Source organism: Gallus gallus, chromosome 2 (genome assembly GCF_016699485.2).
Source record: "Gallus gallus isolate bGalGal1 chromosome 2, bGalGal1.mat.broiler.GRCg7b, whole genome shotgun sequence".
Taxonomy (NCBI): Eukaryota; Metazoa; Chordata; class Aves; order Galliformes; family Phasianidae; genus Gallus; species Gallus gallus.
In genome coordinates, this window is record NC_052533.1 from 6,584,247 (window position 1) to 6,606,281 (window position 22,035).

The window sequence follows — 22,035 nt, forward strand, 5'->3', positions numbered from 1 at the left end:
ACATTCCTCTTTCGCTATCGTTGCAGTAGAAACAGTCATTGAACCTAACAGCTCAACTGAATCGATTCACAGAGCTATCTACAGCCTCAAGGGGCACTAATTCTTTCAGTGATATATTCTGTGAAACTAATCACGTAACCCGAAGGGACGGCTGAGTGGAAATGATGGAGAGTAACTGCAGATGGAAAGCACTGAAATATTAACAAGGTCCAGGTAAGAATAACTACTGCTGAAATGAAGAACAGATTTTCTCAACTGCTCAGAACCACCACCCCCAACCTGAGCCAGGCTACCGCCGAGTGCCATTTACAATCTCACCAGAAATTAACACAGGAAAGATTACTAAAGCTTCTCATTGCACATGTAATATTGCAGCTTCTGTTTCTGGAAAAGGTGAAGGTGTTTGCTTCTGTTTTGTATTCATAAATATCAAGTAAAGCTTTTGTAGCAACGCTTCTCTGTATGTGGTTCTCCTCTCCCAGCACACACTGTGTTTTAATTCCTGCTAATGATTCTCCCTCTTATCACAGAGACTAGGGCTTACAACTGATCTAGGGCAAGCAGAAGTAAGGAAAGCAACATACTAGTGCTATATATTTCTACTTTTGGCAACTATAGTTCCCAGCCAATCTTGCTTAATGAATGCTTGGAAAGCTTTTATTGGTATTTTTAAAATGACAATGATGCTGCAAAAAGCTTTTTGCATTTTAAGCAAAAAAAATAACCCATCAATACAGATTCTCATTCTCACTGAGCTCTGAATACTAAACCTCATTAGAAGACCAGTTGCCCAGAAAGGCAGTGGATGTCCCATCCCTGGAGACACCCAAGGTCAGGCTGGATGGGCTCTGAGCACCCGATGGAGCTGTGGTTGTCCCTGCGCACTGAGGGGGAGTTGGATCAGATGGCCTCTAAGTGTCCCTTCCAACTCCAAAGATTTTATGATTCTCTGACCTGATTTTTGAGGTAGCAGCCTGTCAGCAAAACACAATTACTACTCTCACACAAACACAAATAATAGTAATTAACTGTTCCTCCTGGTTCCCCTTTTTGTCGTGGTGCTTCACTGAGGACAGTTTTCTAGAAAAAGAATATAATTAATCATGCATTCTTTCATGAACTGATACTGTGACGATGAAATGATACAATTTTAAAAGGATTATTTTTTTGAGAGAAATTAGTTCATGGATATTTTATTTAGAATAACGCAATAAAACACGGAATTGGTTGATGTGTACTTACTGACAAAACCAGGACCAAAATTAGGAGGATTAGGTCTAGAAATCTGAGGTGTCAAACTTCCATCCTAGAAATTTCAGAAAAAATATACAGATAAGGAAATTAAATAAGGATTCAATTAAAACAAAATCCAGTTATCATTATTTAAGACTTGCGTTGTAAACTCCGTATCAAGTTGTACTACCTGTGTAATTGCCTGCTGCATGTGATTTTGGCCTTCGTTGGCCTGAGCCCCAGGCACCGGCTGACCCATGAAAGGAAACCTATTGATACACAGACACAAAATGAAACCGTAGCTGTTAAAATGGTGGGTATCTTAAGGAAAGGAGCATTCTGCTCTGGGTTGAGAAAGAAACATTTTATACTGGAAGGTGATAGAGCATGGATTTAGAACAAAAAAAGAAAACCTATTTTTATTACACTGAGAAAGAGTGAGATAAACCAGAGAACATAAGCTACCCAATTAGTATCTGCTACTGCAGTCACCCAGGTTAGGTTACAGTAATATAAAATTATGGAAGCTCTAATAAACAACTTGGGGTAGAGAATTATCTTACTGTGTTCAAATAGAGCTTACAAACACCGTTACTAAGCCATGTTTTCCACACCTCTACGGCTTCCCTTCATATTTAGCAGCCCTGAAGATGGTATTCAAGCACTGCCTACCTGTTCATAACCATTGGTGGCATCCCCATGTTACTCTGAGCCATGACTTTATTGATCCCCTTGAGAGCTACCATTTTTGCTTTCATTATAGGATCAGTAATTGCATCGAAGTCTAGAAAAGAAAGACCGTACAAATGAATTACACAACTAAACATCGCAAGTTATTAATTGGAACTGACTTATTTATATCTCGTTCATACATAAATCATCAGCAAAACAACTCAGCTGCATTACTATTTCAAATTACTTGTCCTCTTCATTTTGAATTTCATGGCTAATATGTTGCTTCATTTAACCCCTAAGGAAAGTTAATCTGGCTGTAACTGTTCTTGTTTTCAGCCATAACACACAAAGAAAAGCAGACTGGGTTCAGAAGGGCTCTAGAATAAATTTGGCCGATGAGCCAACAGATTAATAAATTCTATTTATAGTTTAAAGAATCATGAAGAGCAGTTGTTCCTCAGTTCAGTCGGCCACACTGACACACCATCACAAACATACTACCTCTTCAGTCACTTTGTTATTATTGGTAGAACTACAGGCAGAAAAGCACGTGGCATACGCCACATTCAGCATCTGAAAAGACCCATAAGCATGTAAACCATGCTCTCTCCTGGCAACCCTCCTGTTAGTTGGCCCAGTAGAGCTGGACAAACAGGACTGACCAACAGTCCTCACGATGGAGCATAGAACTCCTGAGGTTGAAAGGGACCTTCGGAAGCCATCTAGGGTGGCTTGACTACATTAAGTGATCTCTTTGAGACACCCTGAACACTGCCAAAAAAGATGTAGTAAAAAAAAAACAACAGAAAATTGGGATACTGGATATCAAAATGTCAGCTATTGCACTTCATCATTTAAATGTTTACGAAGGGTACGCTTACTCCATATCACATATGAATCTATAAGAGCTGGTGATGTATGAATTAGCATTGGCACAGTGTTACCCTGATCCTGGTAAACTCAGTATGAACTCTGCAAAGGTTCAGCGCTGCACCTACATTTTCATTTTCCAGGCTTCCATTATACCTCCTATACTCAGGTTGCTTTTCTGTTATGCCATCTTCACACTCCAAATATCCACCTGCTTCATTCAGTGCTATAAAATGTTTAACTATTTAATTTTGACTTCTAATGTAACTAAGCAGAACACAGACAGATCACCACATACCAATATTGGGGAAAAATGGCTCTGAACGTTGGCGAATCATGGCTTGCATCTGCCGCTGCTGCTGCTGCTCCTGCCTTTCCTGATCCAAAAGATCCTGCAGAAGAAGGGGCTGTTCCTCTAGCAGTAATGGCCTCTCTCGATTTTGTTGCTGAGCTAATGGCTGAGGGAGCATTATCTGCTGGGGACCAGATATGCCACTCGGGCCAGGACGGCTTGTTACAGCCACAGTTTGATTAGATGCCTGCCCTGCCCCGAAGTTATGATTGGCCGCCTGACCCTGAATAAATCCTGGGTTTGGTGACCCTTGAGAAAAACTATGGTTTATTCGTGGAACCATGGTCAGATTGGAATTTAAAGTGTTTTCCAAGATCTGTCCACCAGGTGTCAGTAGTGTTTGAGGAATACCCGATGCATGGTTCAGTTGAGTTGTTGGCAAAGACTGCGAGGGAGATGCTAGCGTCCTTGTCTCGGCGTTATCTGAGCTTTCATTAGCTAGCAAACTTGAGAGGACTGGTGTGGACCCAGAAATACTGCAGGAACTTACTGCTCCTTGAACAGGCACTGGAGCAGATCCCTGAGTATCTGGACTAGGCACAGTTGTTTCTTGACTGGAAACAGCAGTAGTTTTGTCAGGGAATTCTAGGTTAGGAGGCTGCGCAGGAGCCTTTTCTCCATCTTTTAACTCTGTTTCAGTAGCCTGTTGAATACTTGTTGATTCCGCATTTCCATCACTTCTTTCATTTTCATTCTTCTTTTCCTCATGAGTGTTCGGGGAAAGTATTTCTGTTTTTATTTCATTTTCTGTAGTAGATTTCTTTGGCGAAGACAGGGTCTCAGAATGCGCAACAGTTCTATCCCCTTGCTCCTCTTTTGTTTCTTCTGTCTTGCCCTGGATATCCAGCTTGACATCAATGGGGACACTAAGATCTAGTTCTTCATTAAACATTCCTTTCTTATCCCCCACATCAAGGTCTGGGTCTGTGTATGCAATTATATCAAATTCCCCAGATCTTAGAAGGTCATCAAGGTGAGGATCATTGGTTTCCAAGTTATCTAAAGTGTCCAGCTCATCCCCTTTTCCATCCTCTGTGTCTAGATTCAAATTTTCGAGATCTTCATCATCCAAATCCTTGACTTCAACCCCATCAAGGTCTTTCACATCCAAATCTTTCACAGCAGGATCATCAGGATCAAGCTTTTCTTCCAGACCATCACTTGACTGGTTGGGAATCTGCATATTTGCTGATTCATCACTCGGTGCAGATGTAGGCAAAGACGGTCCTGAGAAAGCATCAGCTACTGGTGGATTGCTTATAGAACGTATTACAAGTGTGGGTGGGTTGTCGGGGTTGATTTGATCCTGCTGGGGTTGTGACATATGCTCCAATCCTGCAGGCATCTGCAACTGGTTAGGCATACCCTGAGAATTATGTCTCAGTGGTTCTGCCTGTCTCGGGCCTGGAAATTCCTGCCTGGGTATAAACCCTGCGTGTCGCTGATGTTGCACTGCTGGATCCATAATGTTTGGTGCAGAAGGATTAAAAGGCAGCCTTGGCCTCCCATCAGGAGCCCTGTGACGCAACTCGATAAATGCCTGACCCAATATATTGTGCTGCTGAACCTGAATTCCCTGTGGAGGAAAATGCTGAGAGATCCCCGATGCGCTGTTTATTTGTGGATTGCTCACTGGCCGAGGCATATCAATAGACAGAGATCTTCTCAATTGTGGTGGAACTCCAGCACGTTGCATTGCCTGCTGAGGACTGAGGAAACGCTCCTGGCCTGAGGGTGGACCATGGCCACCTCCTGGAAACCCAAACCTAAAATAAAGTATAAAAGATAAATCACCTTTTGTTCAGGACAGCATAGCCTGGCATACTTAACTACATAACTATTCACCAAAATGCTTTACACGACACATTCATTAAAATATTTAAATAAATATGTTGCTGATTATGCTTATATTTAAATGAGCTTTATGACTACAATAAAATAATTGCTTTAATCATGTTTAATAAACAACCTGTTTTAAATTCCAGTCATAACGGAGAGAAAACTCTGTGATAGTAAGATCTGAGCAAATGAACTACCTATTAATTCAATGCAGTATGCTTAAAAAATTAACGTGTAGATTTACTGAAATAAATTCAAAATACTGAAAACATTTATTCCCAAGACTATATGTCAATATTAGTATTTGTTGTAAAAACGGCACAGACAAAAGTCAATTTTGAATTATATATTCATTAGAAAGACAAGCAGAAATATTACGTTTATCTATTATTAAGATAGCAAAGTTCAAAGCAGACCCTTCTTTTTTAAAAGGTTGCCCTAAAACAGTGGGTGACACTACTATTCAGTACCAATCTCATTGTAATTTCCACAAGCACTGCAGTTTCATCCTTTTTTAATTTATGATCAATTCCCCATAAAATACAGCACAGAGCACTGTTACTAATTATAAAACACACATTCTTATGTTACAGATACTTAAAGCTTACTATACATAACCTCAGTAAAATCACCAACTACTGCAGACCATTCAGATAATTTTTTGTCTCCAAAAAACCCAAGCCCTGCATCCAATCATTTCTGTAAATTTTAAAACTATGACTTTAGTAGCCTGGTTATACAAGACTGAACAGCTTACCTAAGACCATGAGGTCTCATCCCCATGGTGCTCATATCTCCTGGAAACTGGGGTCTATTGAACTGCCCATCACCAGGAAATGGCCCACGTTGATCCTTTGAGTATACTGTGAACCTTGGCCCACCTGGAGGGACAACAGAGGATCTAATATTCCCAGGATATGGAGGAGGAGGGCGGTTAAAAATCTGATTTAAGTTGTCTTGCTGCCAGTGCTGGAGAGGAGTTGCATGGGGAGGAGCTGCTGGATCCTGTAAGGCTTTTTCCTGACGAACTGCATTCTTCTTTTGCTGCTGTTGTTGCAGAATAATTTCACGTAATTTCTGTCTCTGTTTAAAAAAAAAAAAGAAAACAAAAATCATTGTGCTGGACTTTGCAGATAATGTATTTTGTATCTTTTATATTTCACATACGCATTATCCAGAGAACCAAATGAACATAAAACGTGAACAGAGAATTCTCATTACACATCTATGTTTAATGTAAAAAAAAAAAAAAACCCAACCCTTCAAATATTTAACAAAAAAGTGGGAAATATTAATACTGAAATTTGGATGCCATTAATGTTAAGTATTACTCTCACCTGACGTAATTTCTCAGTGTCTGCTTGAGACATATTCATGGTATTCTGTGTATCCGTTACTCCTGTAGTGGGTGCTGGGCCAGGACCTTGTGAAACTTTGGGGAACTGCTGTCCTTGAGAACTCATTGTAGAATTTGCAGACGCACTGAAGTTGCCCTCAGCTCCAGGCCGTGACTGCTCAGCAGCATCATGGGCTAGCTGACCAGTTCCAAAAGATTCTGGCTGAGGTCTTGGAGTCATCGGTGGTTGATCATAAAGATCGCGTGCCGGAGCAGAAGGACCATGGTTAAATGAATCTGTTATTGCAGGTCCTGCTGGTCTGGGAGTTTGAGAACATGGGTCTGATGGCCTGACAAAAGTGCCCTGCAACCTGTTCTGTGATGTCTGCAGGAAAGGATCTCTATTTGGTATTAGTCCCGGTCTTGTCATTGCAGGTCTGTTAAAACTCTCTGGTATTCCTGGCCTTGGAGTTGCTGGTTGCTGAGAATAAGGATCATTCAGAACTGGCCTTGGTGTTCCAGGAGGTTGAGCGTATGGATCAGAATGTCTCTGATTTGTTGGAGACTGAGCAAACAAATCTGCTGGCTGTGCAGGTCTTGGTGTGGGTGGTTGCTGCATATACGGATCAACTGCGGCGGGCCGAGGAGTTCCTGGAGGTTGGGCATAAGGATCAGCAACTGGCCGAGGAGTACCTGGAGGCTGGGAATAAGGGTCCTGAGAAGCTGGCCTTGAAATGGGTCCAGACTGAGGGAAAGACTCACTCTGTTGCCGCACGATCCGGGGTGGATGGGCAAAAGATTCCTTTATTGCTGGATGGGGAGTAAGGGGAGGCTGGCTGTATGGATCATTAGGCTGATTATGGGAAAAGTTATCCACCGGCCTCGGTGTCAGTGCAGGCCTTTCATATGGATCAACAGCAACGCGCCTTGGTGTAGCTGGCATTGATGCATAGGGATCTTGTGGGGACTGAGGTGGGCGCATGGGAGTTTTAAAGTGTCCAGGGCTCCCATCAACAGGAGCAGGAGTAGGAGTCAATGGTGGCCGTGCATATGCATCAGCAGAAGTTACTCTCTGTCTCTGAAATGCATCAGTTCTAGGAGCTGGCTTTGTGAACGGATCACTGCTTCCAGCTGCTAATGGAACCTTCCCTGACTGATCCATAACCATGGGTGATCTTGGGACCCCCAATGGTTTGGAGAACTGATCTGAGGTCATAACAGGCCTGGGTGTGTCTGGTGGCTTTGCATAGGGATCACTGCTACTTGGAGATGAAGAACATGAATCCCTGACTGGTGAAGGCCTGCTTCCTGATGGTTCAGTTACCTGAACGGGCCTGGATATAGATGACTGTGGTGCACAGGTATCTAACGGTGCAATGCTACCTCTTCTAACAAAGTTTTGATTAGTAGGTGCTGGTCTAGGTGTTCCTACCATTTTAGCATATGGATCCATTGGGGAAGGTGGTCTTGTGTTTGTGGAACCTGGAGAAAACATCTGTTGTGATGATGTTTGAGGAGTCTGAGACTGAGACAGTGAATCATGTACTGGGATTCGGGTTGGAGTAGGGGGTGGGGCTTGTGGTTTGAGGAACACATCATCTGAGGATGCTGAAGTAGGTGTAGCAGGTAGCTGCTGCTTTGCAAATAGATCCTTATGGAATGTTTGCTGTGCAGGAGACATACTGCCACTGCCAGCCTGAGGTGTGAGGGGACTCTGGATCCCACTGCTGGGCGTATCTGAGCCAGACTGGTTCAGAAGCTGTTGTGACCCAAACTGCTGCTGTTGCTGCTGCTGCTGCTGTTGCTGCTGCTCATTTTTCACTTGTTCAAGCTTCTGCGTGGCTTCTATTTTGGCTTGCTGCTTACTTTTTTGACGCATTTGCTGTTTAAAAATCATAAGGAAAAGGGTTATACTTTTACACACGCACACACACAAAATCTTTGATGAGTAAAATGAATCAGGAATTAAAACTTCTGAATACACTAAAGATCAATTATGAATAACTGTAAATTGTAAATGCAACGGGAGCAGAGAGCATAGCTGTTTGTTAAGTTCAATTACCTTGACAAGCACCTTGATTGCCTGGGAAGAAAATTTCCCAGGTTGCCTAAAGAGCAGCACAGCTTTCCAACCTTATACTCCAAAGATGAGTACCAACAGATGCAGTACTGATGGAGGTAAATGGGTTCCAAGAGACAAGCAGCCTAACTTGAAGCAGCAAGCTGCACAAGGTTACTGCTATACAGGGTATATAAAAACAAACTACTGCACCAGCTAGCCATACAAAGGAAGAATAACATATTTCCACAATAGGTTAAGATTTAAGAGTCAATGCTTTCCAACAAAATTTTCCAGCATTTACAAGCAGCTTCCCTTCTGATAACACCTATTTTCTTCCACAACACCTGAATTTATACTCTTCTACAAAGAAAGATAAAAATTGATTTTATTAAAACAAGATTCCAACAATGCAATGCAATAAAAGGCAGGAAGAAAAATGACAAAAAGCTCTAAATGGAACACACCTGTCTGAATTTCCACTCCTGCTCATGTTCCGATTCCCTCTGTTTTAATGGATCTTTAAAGAGGTCGGAGTCAATACGTGAGCTGGGATCAATGCTATCCTGTTGCTGTTGCCTTTTCATGGAGTCATTTGACATCTGTACTTTATTGATGCGCAAAGCAGCTCTATTATCTCTGGCTTTTTGCTGAAAAAAAAGAGAAAAAAGACATATGTAGGTAGTCTCATTTTCTTTTGCTAAGTGTGAAAACCGCAGCTGTTATTCCTACAAAACCTAAAATGAAATTACTTGTAAAACTTTTTTTTTTTTAAATACACACATGCTTGTGAAAACTACCCTATTATTATTACTACATTATTATTATTATAGAACTCCAAACTGAAAATACTCCATTATCTTTAGAAATCTTACATTTAAACTAACACACAGAGAGAGAACTGAGGAGTTATTAGCAGTAGAGGTTTTCTACGAGTCTCTGTTCAAGTACTGTACTGTGCTGTGCCGTGCCAAAAATGCACAAATCTCACCAGTGCACCCTTCAAATCGCACACTGTGGTGGTCTGAAACCCGAAGATGTGAGTACAGCTGATGATGTTTGGATCAATAAAGACCAATAATGTGAAGAACTTCAGTGACAAGAAAAATTCAGTCTACTCCATTAAACAGACTCTATAGATCTCAATCTGTGTTAAGTCAGTAGTATAAACATAGGATATGGGCTTGTGCATCAGGAAAAATTGGATGAAAGAACAGCAATTCCTCTTCAATGAGGCATTTCACAGCTATCCTGACACTTTAAAACATCTAATGGAAGTTTCAAAGGGTCTGTTTTTACCGCCAATCTAGGATGTGACTCCTTTGCTGAATCAAATTTTCAGATCTTTTCTACCTTTTTTTTTTTTAACCTTTTTTTTTTTTTCCTTCAGTTTTCAAGTGGTGGCTGCCTGGTAAAAAAAAGGCTTAAACTCTTCCCCTCCAAAGAAACAAGAAGCGGTAACACAGATGAGAGCAACAGTGCAGCAGTAATATTCGTGTCATTTCCTCTCTAAGTGTCAAGATTATGCAAGTAAGGAAAGTAAAAAGCCTACAGTGAAAATGTAATAACACATTACTCAGTTTTATTTCTAAGGTAGCCTCCATCCCTCCCCCAGCTGAAAGTTCCTCCATTCAGGCACTCAAGCAGCTTCTGGTGCACACAATGCTACACACACCAGAAACAGCTGCAGTGTAAGAGTACATGAACTGTAATGTCTGTGAGGAAGCAACTACTCTGCACTATGCAAATACTCACACACACGTCTGTGCAACCGCATGTTCCCTTTCTGCAGACAGAGGAAATAATTTTTGCATCTACTTCTTGGGTGTCCATGAGGAGAATAGGACTGCATTTTTTCAGAGCAATGAAGAAGGAGCATTCAGTAATAGCAATAATGGTAAACTGATAATTGCCTGGATAAAAGCCTACCCATTGATGTCAGTAGTTTCTTGTAAACGCTATATGGAGAGAATTTTCAAGATTGAATACATAAAATGATACAGAGGTCCAAAGTTGCTGAAGTTACAGGTCTGAATAAAAAGTAAAATAAATACAATAATTGAATGATACAGATAGAGAGGGTCTGTTTCAAGGGTTTCAGAAAGATCAAGACCCATGGTCTGGGTATGCATTTCTCACACTGACTTTGGGGTAATAACTTATCCCTTACAAGCTGTTAGCGAGTTTGTTTTTGTTTGTTCTTTAATTTGGACTGGAAGACACCATGTTGGTATTGCTAATCCGTGTGCCATCAACATACAAACATACATGGGGATCAGATTTATTTATTAACGAGACCATGTCGGAATAACTTTGGGCATGGGGAAAGAAAAAGACTGGAAACATTCCTGCAAAATCTGCAGAAATTTACACAGTGAAAATCAAAGAACAATCATCCAGTTGCTGTTGTGATGGAAGAAAGAAAAGAACCAGGACAGGATGGAGATTAACAGCATATTAAAGGAAAGCAAGTTTACCAACAACAGTTGTCCAGGTCAAGAACAGTGAAACTAAGACAGGTTCTGAAGTTTGGATGAAGAGAGGCTTTAACAAGAGGTGCCAATAGAGTACAAGGGTCACCAACTCAGTTCTACAGAATCAGCATTCATGTACTCCAGACAGCTGCTGTAAGTATCTGAGACTGCTTGGCCCAAATGTGAAGAAAGTGAATGCTTTTGGTGAAACAAGAGTCGCTTGTCTCTCCACAACACAGAAGGTATCAAAAGTTTCCATTCCAGAGATAGATGAGAGAGGGGAACAGTAAGGCAAGAGCAGAGGAATAAAAGAAAATGAGCAAAGTAGAGATATGAAGCTTTGCTACCTTTGGAATTGGTAGTTGAACATGTGAAAGACCTGACCAACTCAAATAGGGCCAAAACGAAAACACTATTGAGAGAAGAAGATAAACAAGAGAAAGGTCACATAATAATTTTTTATTATCCTTATGAAGAAACTGGTGAGGTCCTGTGCGAAAAAAGACAAGGGCAAGGAGGGCTTGAGGCATGAATCAAATGTAGCAGAGGTAGTGAGAACAAACATTCTCATCTCGTTTAATGCCTTTATCTTGCACCATACTACTGTAGTTTATTTCAAGGCTGAAAGGCAAGTGAACTTCCATGAACCCTAAACTTATTAAGAAAAACAAATGAAAATCCCACAGATGAAATACACTTTTGCTGAAAGTATGCAAATACTGGAGGTGGTTTTTCTTACCACATATGGAGCTCTCTCCTGCGAGCTTGCTTTCCTCCACAGTTTAGCAATCTGCTTCACTCTTGTAGCCCAGTCTGCAATTAAAAAAAAAGAAGTTAATATGCAAGGCATTAACAAGTTTATGTCATACTATTTCAAGTAAAGATGTATAAATTTCCACATACTATTTGACTTTATTTTCTAACTCACTCACCTGGAAATTCTTCCTTTAGATTAGGGAAGTTAATATTTGTATAGAGAACAGGTGCTACCGTCGCCATTTCACCCAATGCTTCTTCTTTTTCCCACTTAAGAGTACTTCTTTGAGCATTGGACATCGTATCACCTTCACCTTCCAAAGGTGGAGCAGATGGTGCCCATGAGCTGTTTGGATCACTTACCATTGGATTGAATGCTGGATTCTTATCCCTGACAAATCAGAAAGGAGTTTTATTTTGCAAATAGAATTCTTTCAATATACAAAAACAATCAGCACAGTACTTATTCTATTTGCTATCTTATTAGCCAGCAGACTGTAAAAACATAGTTTTTGTAGTAGCTGTCAATAACCACTTAGTTAAATGCTAACAGTATCACAGTACTAATTACACCACCATTATCCAAGTGATACGTGCTAAGCTATGGCTGTTTTTGACTTCCCATTTTAACGTACCTGGTATCAGTATATGGTGGTTGTGTTATGGGAGAGAAAGTGCCCAGGCCACCTCCAGGAGTCAGAGCTGTATGAGGGAGATGAGGGTTAGGGCCAATCAGACCATTCATAAGTGGCACTCTTGGAAATGCACTCTCTCCTAGAATGAGAATTTTAAATTATTATTCTGAAGTGTGAATGCTTTCTAAAGTAGAGGACAAAATATTTAGTGAAGAAGGCATGTCTCAAGAAGCATGTGTTCTTTTCTACCAGATCACATCCCTATTTTTGTCAGAAAAATTAAGGTTTTTGTTTTGTTTTAATGGGATTTCCAAAGCTATTGCATTAGCCTGCACTGCAGTACCATATCACACTTTATATTGATGTATATTCCTAAAGGCTAGAGGCCTGTATGTTTGCTGCTGTTATACCCAGATGCAGTGCCTGCAACAAAGAGGAGAAAAATCCATGCTGCTGCCAAGTATCATGCATGGACCAAGTTGCTTTCAGTCTTTACAGAGTTAAGATTAACCACCTGAATTAAGCACCTTCTCTTCTGAGACAACAGCAAACCAAAGTAAGCTTCATTTATTAACTCTGGAATTTGTAACTGATGAAACAGATAAACCTAGTCAAATGAACATCATGACTGTAATTGCATGTCCAACCTAGTGACATGAGGGCAGAATATTTTATTTATTTGATCAAAACATTAAGCAAATGTGGCACAGGCAGATTTATTCCAGCAGATGGTCTTTGCAGATGTTCCTACACGGAATTAACACTGACCTATGAGTCCCTGTCACTTAAATGCAATCATAACTGTGTTCTGAATATTTTCCTAAAAGCACAAAAGCAACTCAGAAATCAATATATTTGTAGAGTAACTGAAACGTTCTCCCATTCCTGAGGTCATTATCTTCTTATTTACAGGTGACATAAACTACACAGAAAAGTTTAGTTGGGATGAAAGTAACTCAGACAGCATTTAAGAGAATATGCTATGTCACTGCATACTGTAACTGCAAAAGATCTGGCAAGCAAGGAGGAGCCAGGCCTCTAATTCATGCAGGAGGCTGATATGTCATATAGACATAGAGAAGACTGATATGAGTGTTAATTTTATTTGAAATTGCTGAGACTTGATACAAGCTTTCCCATTACTGTAACACATAGATCATTACACAGTAACTGAACAAGTTATAAATCTATAACTTTGTAATTGTGGTAATTCCCATAGGGAGAAAGTTCAAATGCTGAAGTTATCTCCAAGTACCCAAACAACTGGGAAACCAGTATTGATACCTACATTATCTTTTGCTTTAAATCACCTCATTATTTGCTTCTGTCTCCTTTCCAATAATTTTTGAAGTCTTTCCTTGTTATGGAAATACAACCAACTAGGAAACCAATCATTTTTCTTCTTATGATTAATTTGCAGGTGAAATCAATTTGCATACCACTTTTTGTAGTACCAGTATTACAGAATGGGCACTCCTTACATGAGCTCAAGGAAAACCCACTAATGGTGATGTCTGATGAGAAAGAGTGCATCTAATTATGCTCATACATACTGCTAAAAACCTGCTCTACTGGTAACAAGTCAAATCAGTCTGCCTCATGCTTACAATATAAAAGTAGCAATATGCTGTATCAATTCATAGTAGTTTTAATAGTAAGAAAGAGAATAAATGATCTATTTCAGAACTTCTTAGCCTCCTCTTTATTGTTTGGATAGGAATAGTTAGCATGCTAAACCGAATTCTTAAGCAAAATTAAGACTCCCTAAAGGAAATTAAGAATCACCAAATCACTGTCACACAGACTTTCTCATTACCCTTGAGGAGGTACTCAAAAGTAATGAAAGAGCAAACGCAGAAGAGAACACATGCTTTACTGCAGACAATTTCAAGAATATGAAAGTGTCAGCTAAAATAAAAGCTCCAACATATCACACAAATCTAAAATAACTGTCCCTTTAAGTTAGCAACATTTACCTGCACGAGCCACATGCTGCCTTTCGAGCAGTTTTAGAAAAATATTCCATAGATTATCAACATCAGTTTCCATGAGTTAAGAATGGCAGGAAGTAAGGCATGCCCTACTTTCATATCAGTATTTAATAGATGCACAACTCTCCTGACTAAGCTGCTGTTTTCAGAAGTAACAAATGAACATACCCTGACTGTGCAAAGACATAAGCTGTGGTGGAGGTGGAGGCTGTGGCAAAGGAGCTGTCTGTGTGGTTGCTGGACTTAGAACAGCAGTGAACAGATCTTCGACATCTTTTCCTCCCAGCTCTGCAAAAACACTGTGCATGAGTTGGCTGGCATTGCTTATAAACTGCATCTTGTAGAAGACAGCACAGATGTGGAGTACATACCTGGGATTTTGTACAATTTGCCAAGAATAGCACCTGTGCAAATTAAAAATATGGGATGAGTAATCATAAAAAAATGCAATAAAATTAATTCTGCAAGCAAGAAGGTAGCAATACATGGGTAACAATGCGAGTTCAACAACAGGAAGCGTTTTCAAGAAGACTAGATCAAGAACAACAAAAAGTTACCATCTGTGACCATTTTGTCTAGTTCTGGACTGAGGATTCCATCCAATTGTTCTTCACTCAGTGGCCGTGAAGTTGGGTTGACATTTGGCTGAGGCAGAGAAGAAGGATCATCAGAGATGGGACCAATATCCAATCCAGCTAAGGAGGAAAGAATGTAAAGTTAGACATACTAAAATCTACTGATATAGAATAAAAGGCATAAAACATCTTTTCCCTAGATGTGAGCTATCAACTAAATGAAGACTTCCTTAAAACTTGAAAGGTAAGGAAAAAGGAAATATTCATTAGAGAAAAGTAAACAAATACCCCCAACTATACACTTCCAGTTTACTGTATTGTTTGAGGAATGTTAATTGAATGGAATGCAACTGGAAGAATAGGAACATTTTGTTGAAATAAGACAACTGAGTCCAGGTACAGCATGTTTTGAAGCATACAATCCTCAGTAAACAGTTCCACTGCGATTATTTTTCACATTCTAAAAACAACCACACTAGCAGTCAGTATGTTTTATTGTGGACCTCAAGCCTCACTCCCAAGCATTCTTATGTATTACACTAAATTATCTACTGAAGTGTTCTTTAAGTGTACTCAGTATCAAACTCTTCACAGTAGTTTCCATTTCAAGAACAACTACTGAATATTCTAGGTTACAATCAGTGATTTGTGACAAAACCTGACTTCCTATATAAATTTCATAGCATCCTTTACGTGCCAATATTAACTCTCAAAAGAGAAACACTTTTGAAAATAAAACTAAACACTTCAGTATTTAAAACATATTTCTGTATTAAACACAAAATAAAAATACATTTAAAATAATGAAACATGCCGTTCTACTTATTGCTGAAGGGTGTATTACAAAAACTGATGAACCATCATCCAGTAGAAAAAAAGATATCCAGTGGATAGAAGATACCAATCTGACTACTTTATTCATGCTTTAATATATTCACATTGTTAAAACGCTTGTAATTTACTAAAGATACCACCATGATAAAAACAATACACTACTACTGTAAGTAATATTATCCAGTGACAGCAAGAAAACACATGGCTTTTGTATCATGAAAAATAAAAACTCAGGAAGGTTTCCAAATACTGGCAGCAAAATTTTATGCAGTACTTTACTAAATGCAGCGTGCAGAGGTCACATTAGACTCAAACAATACAGAAAGAGTGGAAAATGGAAGCATGAATTAGTGACACAGTAAAGGAACGCTAGTTTCTACACATGCAGTTCTTTCAGCTAAAACCACTAAGAAAAGGTGACTACTTCTAACCATGGATCATCCATTGTTTAGTTTCTTACCAAATGGGGAGGGTGAGTTCTCAACCTGGAAAGTGCATAAATCAAGACCTACAGGACCCAAACCAGATAAAATGGATGATTATAACATGAAAACAAAACAAAAAGTAAAGAAAAAGCTTCATGCTGAAAAAGCTACGCAGGTATGACAGACAACAGCAGCTATTTTTTATTCTCTCTTAAGCAGCAAAGCAAAGAGACAGGTAAAACAAAATGTTGAAGAGGCTGTATGGTTTTTTGTTGGCTTTTTTTTTTTTTGTGGTAGAAGGCCACAAAATCATCTCAAACCAAGGTGTTTTTAAAAATATGAAAACTATCTGAAATAACCTAGAGCATAACCCATAGGTATAAAACAACAACCACATCTATAACGTAGAGAAGAAATAGAAAGGAAATACCAGAGTGACCTCATAAACCTACATACCCGAATGATCTCCAGACTTTACCAAATCATCAGAAAGGATCCCAAGAATATCATCATCAGTATTTAAGACTTCAGAAAGATCAGCTAAGGGGTCATCGGTGCTACCTGTAAAAGAAACAAAATAAAATCAACCAATTGTGGCAATTTGATGTTTAAGTGTGACTCTGGACACAAGTGATAGCTTGAGCTCTAAATTCAAACACAGATTTACCAGGCTATGAAGGCCCTTCTAGTCTGCCACACTCTGCAGGTTGCTCTGAAGTGAGAGACAAGTCTCACTTGTTAGTACTGTAGCCACGTTCAGAAGCCTAAATTCTTCAGTATTTCTGAGTGTAGCATAAGTGATAATGTGAATCAGACACATGGGAGGTAGACTGGATGGTTTTATGGGAAAAAAAAAGCACCACGAGATCAAATGAGAACTCAACATCTAAGATACAAAAGCCTATGAAGGCAAGAGTCAACAGAAGTGTTTTGTAAAGGAGACAGCTCACAGCAAGAGAACAGAGATCACAGAACCATAGAATGGCCTGGGTTGAAAAGGACCACAATGATCATCTAGTTTCCACCCCCCTGCCGTAGGCAGAGTTGCCAACCACCAGACCAGGCTGCCCAGAGCCACATCCAGCCTGGCCTTGAATCCCTCCAGGGATGGGGCATCCACAACCTCCTTGGGATACATGTTCCAGTGCATCACCACCCTCTGAGTGAAAAACTTCCTAATATCTAACCTAAATCTCTCATCTCAGTTTAAGACCATTCCCCCTTGTCCTACCACTATCAACCCATGTAAGCAGTCATTCTCCCTCCTGTTTATACGCTCCCTTCAAGTACTGGAAGGCTGCAATGAGGTCTCCCCGGAGCCTTCTCTTCTCCAAGCTAAACAAGCCCAGTTCCCTCAACCTTTCCTCATAGAAGAGGTGCTCCAGGCCTCTGATCATGGTAGTGGCCCTCATTTCAAGAGCTCTGTATCTTTCTTGTGCTGAGCGCCCCAGGTCTGGACGCAGTACTCCTGATGGGGCTTCACATGAGCCAAGTATAGGGGGACAATCAGCTCCCTCTCCCTGTTGGCCACCCTTTTTTTTTTTTTTATAAATGCAGCCCAGAACACAGTTGGCCTTCTGGGCTAGCTAGTTTGAGGTTCTTTTTGATGAGTTTTCCTTCTGGTCTTCTGAATTCAATTGTGCTTAGTCCAACTCCATCATGCAGGTTGGTAACTACCAACAAGTACACACAGTTAATATCTTCACTTGGCTGGTAGGCAAAGGATTGACTTTATCTGTCTTTTAACTGAACTCCTGGCTGAAGACAAATTAATACTAAAGAGAAAAAAGCCTTTATGAAGGAAGCACCAAGACAGTGTCAGTAGCCTTCAGTTCTTCTGCAGTATGGGATGCTATGGTGTTTTTCTCCACAGCTTGAGAACTGTTCCTAATAATTCAACTTCTAATTTGAATATAAATACACCAAGTAAATAGCCAGAAGGGACTAAGGTGAAAAAAACGTAACTGAAGTGTTTACCATCCATTGTTACAAACTGACTGAATAAATTCAGGCTTTAAGTTAAAAGGCTTCTAACTATTAAGGCAATCACATTCTGTAATGGCCTTCCAATGAGTTTAGTAGGTTGTAAAAAAGCTAACTGCTATCACGATGGAGCTGGTTGAGACTCAGTATTTTTATACTGAGGGCCAGTGATAGAGGAGGCTAGACTCCATGATCCATAAGTCTCACACTATACATCTCAACTAAAACATTTTTTTTTCCTTTTTTGCCAGTTTTAATTCAGCAAGTGCTAATTATCTTGGAAATAACTAAATCCCTTAAGTCAGCCGCTTCAGATTACAATCAATAGCTGGTTGACATCTGGTGCCAAATAAATAGCTCAATACTGCTCATTAATTTGACTCTTCAGAATTGAGATGTAAACTAAGACAAGGCTAAAAGGAGAATAAGTTGCTTGTAATGCAGGATCTCTAACAGAGCACTGTGCTACTGCTAATCTCATGATCCTGACACCTCAGTGTATTTACTTTAAGTTTTAGAAGAATAAAAATGCCTCTCCCATGGCTGCAGCTACCCTAATGTGTTTAATTAAACTCTATGTAGTTACAAAACATCCCAGCAGCACTGGAATCAGTTGCGCAGACTCCTCTCTTTTTGTCCAGGAAGAACTCCTTTAGCATTCTTTCTTACTTCCAGAACCTTCATAGAATACATCTTGCCAAGAGACTTTTTTACTTTTTTTAGTTGAGACACGGCCAGGTAAAGAATCCCAAGAGTGAAACAGGGAGTCCCCAGAGCACTCAGAATGTACAGATCACCACCTTCATCTTTACCAACGAGCCAGGCACTCTGGAGATCTGGTGCTTCCAGCAAGTAAGCCTCTGCAACTCTGCTCCAGCACTCTCTTTTAAATGAATTTAAGCCTTGGTACCATGTAAAATACACCACAGTGGCGTGCCATTCATGTTATGGGAGAGATGAGTCTTATAACTGAAAATACAAATAGCGGCCTCTCTGCCAGACAAAAATCAGAGCTTCAAATGCAGTAACCAGTAACTAGTAAAGCAGTGAAGAAAAGACTCCACGCTCTTCTGGCTGGCTCTGCCAACTGCCATCACTACTGGAAAAACCTTTGGCTACCCTTAATGAAGCTCTAAGAATAAAGAGTCACAGATTGTCATTGAAATACACTGTAAATTCATTAGGAAGCTGAACACATCACTCCTAACTCCCTAGCAGCCCTGTATACATGCTGAAAAGCAAAGCAGATCCAGTAACTTCTCCTTCAGATGCTTGAGAGCTCTTTGGAAGATGAACTTTATCTAACCCTTATTGCTGGGTTCAATCAATTGGAGTTTCCCAGAGAAGAACAACTTCCTTGTGGGAAAGACCTATCCAGTTAAGCATGGACTCTCACCGAGTTAGCAATCATTGTGACAAACAGCACTGTAGGAAAATAACACAGTTAACAACATGCTCCTACCACCTCCCGGTGTAGTGAACAAAGCAGGTCTGTGTCAAACTGATGAAAATAGCACAGGTGCTCTTTTACTGCTCTCACCACCAGCTCCTCTGCAATGCTAGCCAGAAGGGACAATGCGACTGTTGCTAGCTCAATAATTAGCAAATTTATGAGGGTCTCCACCACTCAAACTGCATCTGTCTCTCTCAGACACATGGATCCTGTTGTGGAAATGACTGTCTCCCACGTAGTCACAGCAGAAATGTTAAGAAAAATTGCACTGGAACCGATCAATACTGGCTGATGACTTTACCCACTGGCTCTCCAACTGCAACAAACAGCTTTGTCTGTACACAGCTTTGGCCTGAAATCCTAACACTGGAGATAACATTGCTGAGAATGTTCTTATGGCAGGAAAATACTGTCCTTAGAGCCTCTCATATAAAATGGGAAAGACAGTAAGTTATCCACTTCAGTGCTTGTTATTTATTTTCTAATAACCACATCCTTGTAATTTCTTTCTATATAAAAATAAGATGAAATTATGAATTTTTACAACTTTGCTTATTCATAAAGAACATGTTTTAAAAAATTCTTCTCCCTTTTCAATTTCCTTTTTCTTGGAAAAATATAACATTACATAAGCATCAAGTTTGTACAGTTCCAACACTTCATACTACATGAACATTAATAACTTTAATCATGCAGTTTGATATGCTGACAAAGACTTCTGAATCTGTGCTTCTTCAAAGGATGCTGAAGTGAAAGAATGCCTATGTAAATACATTTTTTGCAGAGTTGGAACCAATGAAATACAGACTTTGAAACACTTCTTTTTCAGTAGCTTCCCCTTAAGGGAAATTTAACCTTTGTATTCTCTATTACTCACAATTTCCAGCATATAACAATCAATGTTTAATTATAATATAACCTTTTGTTTTTCTTTTAGGAGATTTTTGCTATGTAACAATCATAAACAAATGATGTCTCTGCAAAAGACTGCTGGGCGTTGGAAACTTGAGATGGAAAAAGACGTGAGGATGAACTGGAACAAGTGTGACAAATTAACCCATGTAAAGAAGGTTTCTTTACAGTAGCAGTTAAAAAAAATACAGAATGGTAAGACACCTCTAGCACAGAGCATACACTACAAGACATGGAGGAAAAAAAAGTATGTGGAGAAGAAAGTAAAGTTTTTAATTGTTCCTTTTCATGACACTGTCCTTTCAGCAGTACTTATAACCCTCTGGATATCTGCAGATCTCTCAATAATATCTCCAGCGAAGTTTTGCAAGAGAAAGCAAAACCAAAAGATTGCCCAGGGGCTACAAACTGTACCTTGAAAGGGTTCTCATGTTCAGAAAGGACAGGAGAAAGAGAGTAGACTGGCAACCTAAAAGAATCTAAAACTTTAAATAAGACAAAAGGTGGATGATATTTATCCAACTAATCATCAGTACACTTCTAAAAATGCTTTTTTAATTAGAGTATTTTTGTATTCTCTTACAATGCATTTGTACATGTACTCCTGGTCAGAATTCATTTTCATGAATTTTACAGATGTGAATGTTACTGTCAAACACTTCCAGATTCATATCAAGTTCCAATTACTCCATCCACTGCTCCTTCTGAAACAAGCAATGTCCTGGAGCTGGGTATACCTCATTGTAAACATTACTTTGCAAGGACAGTTAACATACAGAATGCTGAAAAAGATGACAATTGCACTTGGAGAGAAAATCACAGACGAGCTCGAGCTGTAACAACAACAAACTAACGGGTTATCACTAACTTCAGCTTTGTGTACCTTGAGGTCCCAGTTTCGCCTGAGCTGGAGTGGAGGTTGAGCTAAGAAGAGGGTCAGATGAAGGATCCAGGAAACTGGTGGCCAAATTCGCTTTACATGAGAGAGGAAGTGATTCTTCAGGTAAATTATCAAGGCTCATCTTGTTTTGTCTACTAGTATCTAGTAGATCTTTGCCAAAGAAAGCTTCCTGCAAAGAGGACAAAACGATTCAATGTAGGTATCTATTGAAAAAGTTACACAAACAGCAAAGTTAAAATGAAAACACCAATGACTTTGGTCTGAGTTCCACACTCTCTCCTGTATGGCAGCCCTTTTTCCAGGCTACAAAGGTGTGGATGCACTGCTTACCACTTACCTAAAGTAGCTACATAACTACCTTAATTGCACACCTTAAATGATACAGCAAAACTTCTAAGCCTTCTCACACATGCATGGCACAGACGCTGTAACAATAGTGTTATTACAACCATAAAAACGTATGCAGCAATACATAATGTATCTCAAAGAGGTTTTCAGCACTTGAAGCATTTCTCCTCGCACAAAAATGACAGCTGAAGAATACTACTGAACAACTTGATCATGACCAAACAAAACGTTCATGACAAACATACAGCAGAGCAGTGAAAGGCTGGGTTTCAGTTAATACAAAATCATCCAACCAGAGATGGAGGAACAAAACATTGAATGCTGTTAAACATACATTTCATGTTTGAAATGCTATGTAACAGCTACCACTCACCTAAACCTGAG

The 22,035-nt window shown here is 39.8% G+C and overlaps 1 protein-coding gene across 23 annotated transcripts in view; it reads right to left on the reverse strand.

Moving 5' to 3' along the window:
• Nucleotides 1-22,035, reverse strand: part of KMT2C (lysine methyltransferase 2C) — a 186,815-nt gene that overhangs the window by 22,752 nt on the left and 142,028 nt on the right. For 21 of the 23 annotated variants that reach the window (XM_046930816.1, XM_046930760.1, XM_046930794.1 and 18 more), the window contains 16 exons: nucleotides 21,286-21,472; nucleotides 16,511-16,615; nucleotides 16,090-16,137; nucleotides 14,778-14,915; nucleotides 14,592-14,624; nucleotides 14,389-14,508; nucleotides 12,230-12,368; nucleotides 11,771-11,985; nucleotides 11,578-11,651; nucleotides 8,832-9,014; nucleotides 6,307-8,187; nucleotides 5,727-6,052; nucleotides 3,077-4,896; nucleotides 1,906-2,017; nucleotides 1,424-1,502; nucleotides 1,243-1,306 (listed from right to left, as the gene is read on the reverse strand). In XM_046930816.1, coding sequence (XP_046786772.1) covers nucleotides 1,243-1,306; nucleotides 1,424-1,502; nucleotides 1,906-2,017; nucleotides 3,077-4,896; nucleotides 5,727-6,052; nucleotides 6,307-8,187; nucleotides 8,832-9,014; nucleotides 11,578-11,651; nucleotides 11,771-11,985; nucleotides 12,230-12,368; nucleotides 14,389-14,508; nucleotides 14,592-14,624; nucleotides 14,778-14,915; nucleotides 16,090-16,137; nucleotides 16,511-16,615; nucleotides 21,286-21,472 — 5,524 coding nt within the window. The remainder of the gene's footprint in view (nucleotides 1-1,242; nucleotides 1,307-1,423; nucleotides 1,503-1,905; nucleotides 2,018-3,076; nucleotides 4,897-5,726; nucleotides 6,053-6,306; nucleotides 8,188-8,831; nucleotides 9,015-11,577; nucleotides 11,652-11,770; nucleotides 11,986-12,229; nucleotides 12,369-14,388; nucleotides 14,509-14,591; nucleotides 14,625-14,777; nucleotides 14,916-16,089; nucleotides 16,138-16,510; nucleotides 16,616-21,285; nucleotides 21,473-22,035) is intronic. The other 2 variants (XM_046930826.1, XM_046930735.1) reach the window with 1 other exon arrangement.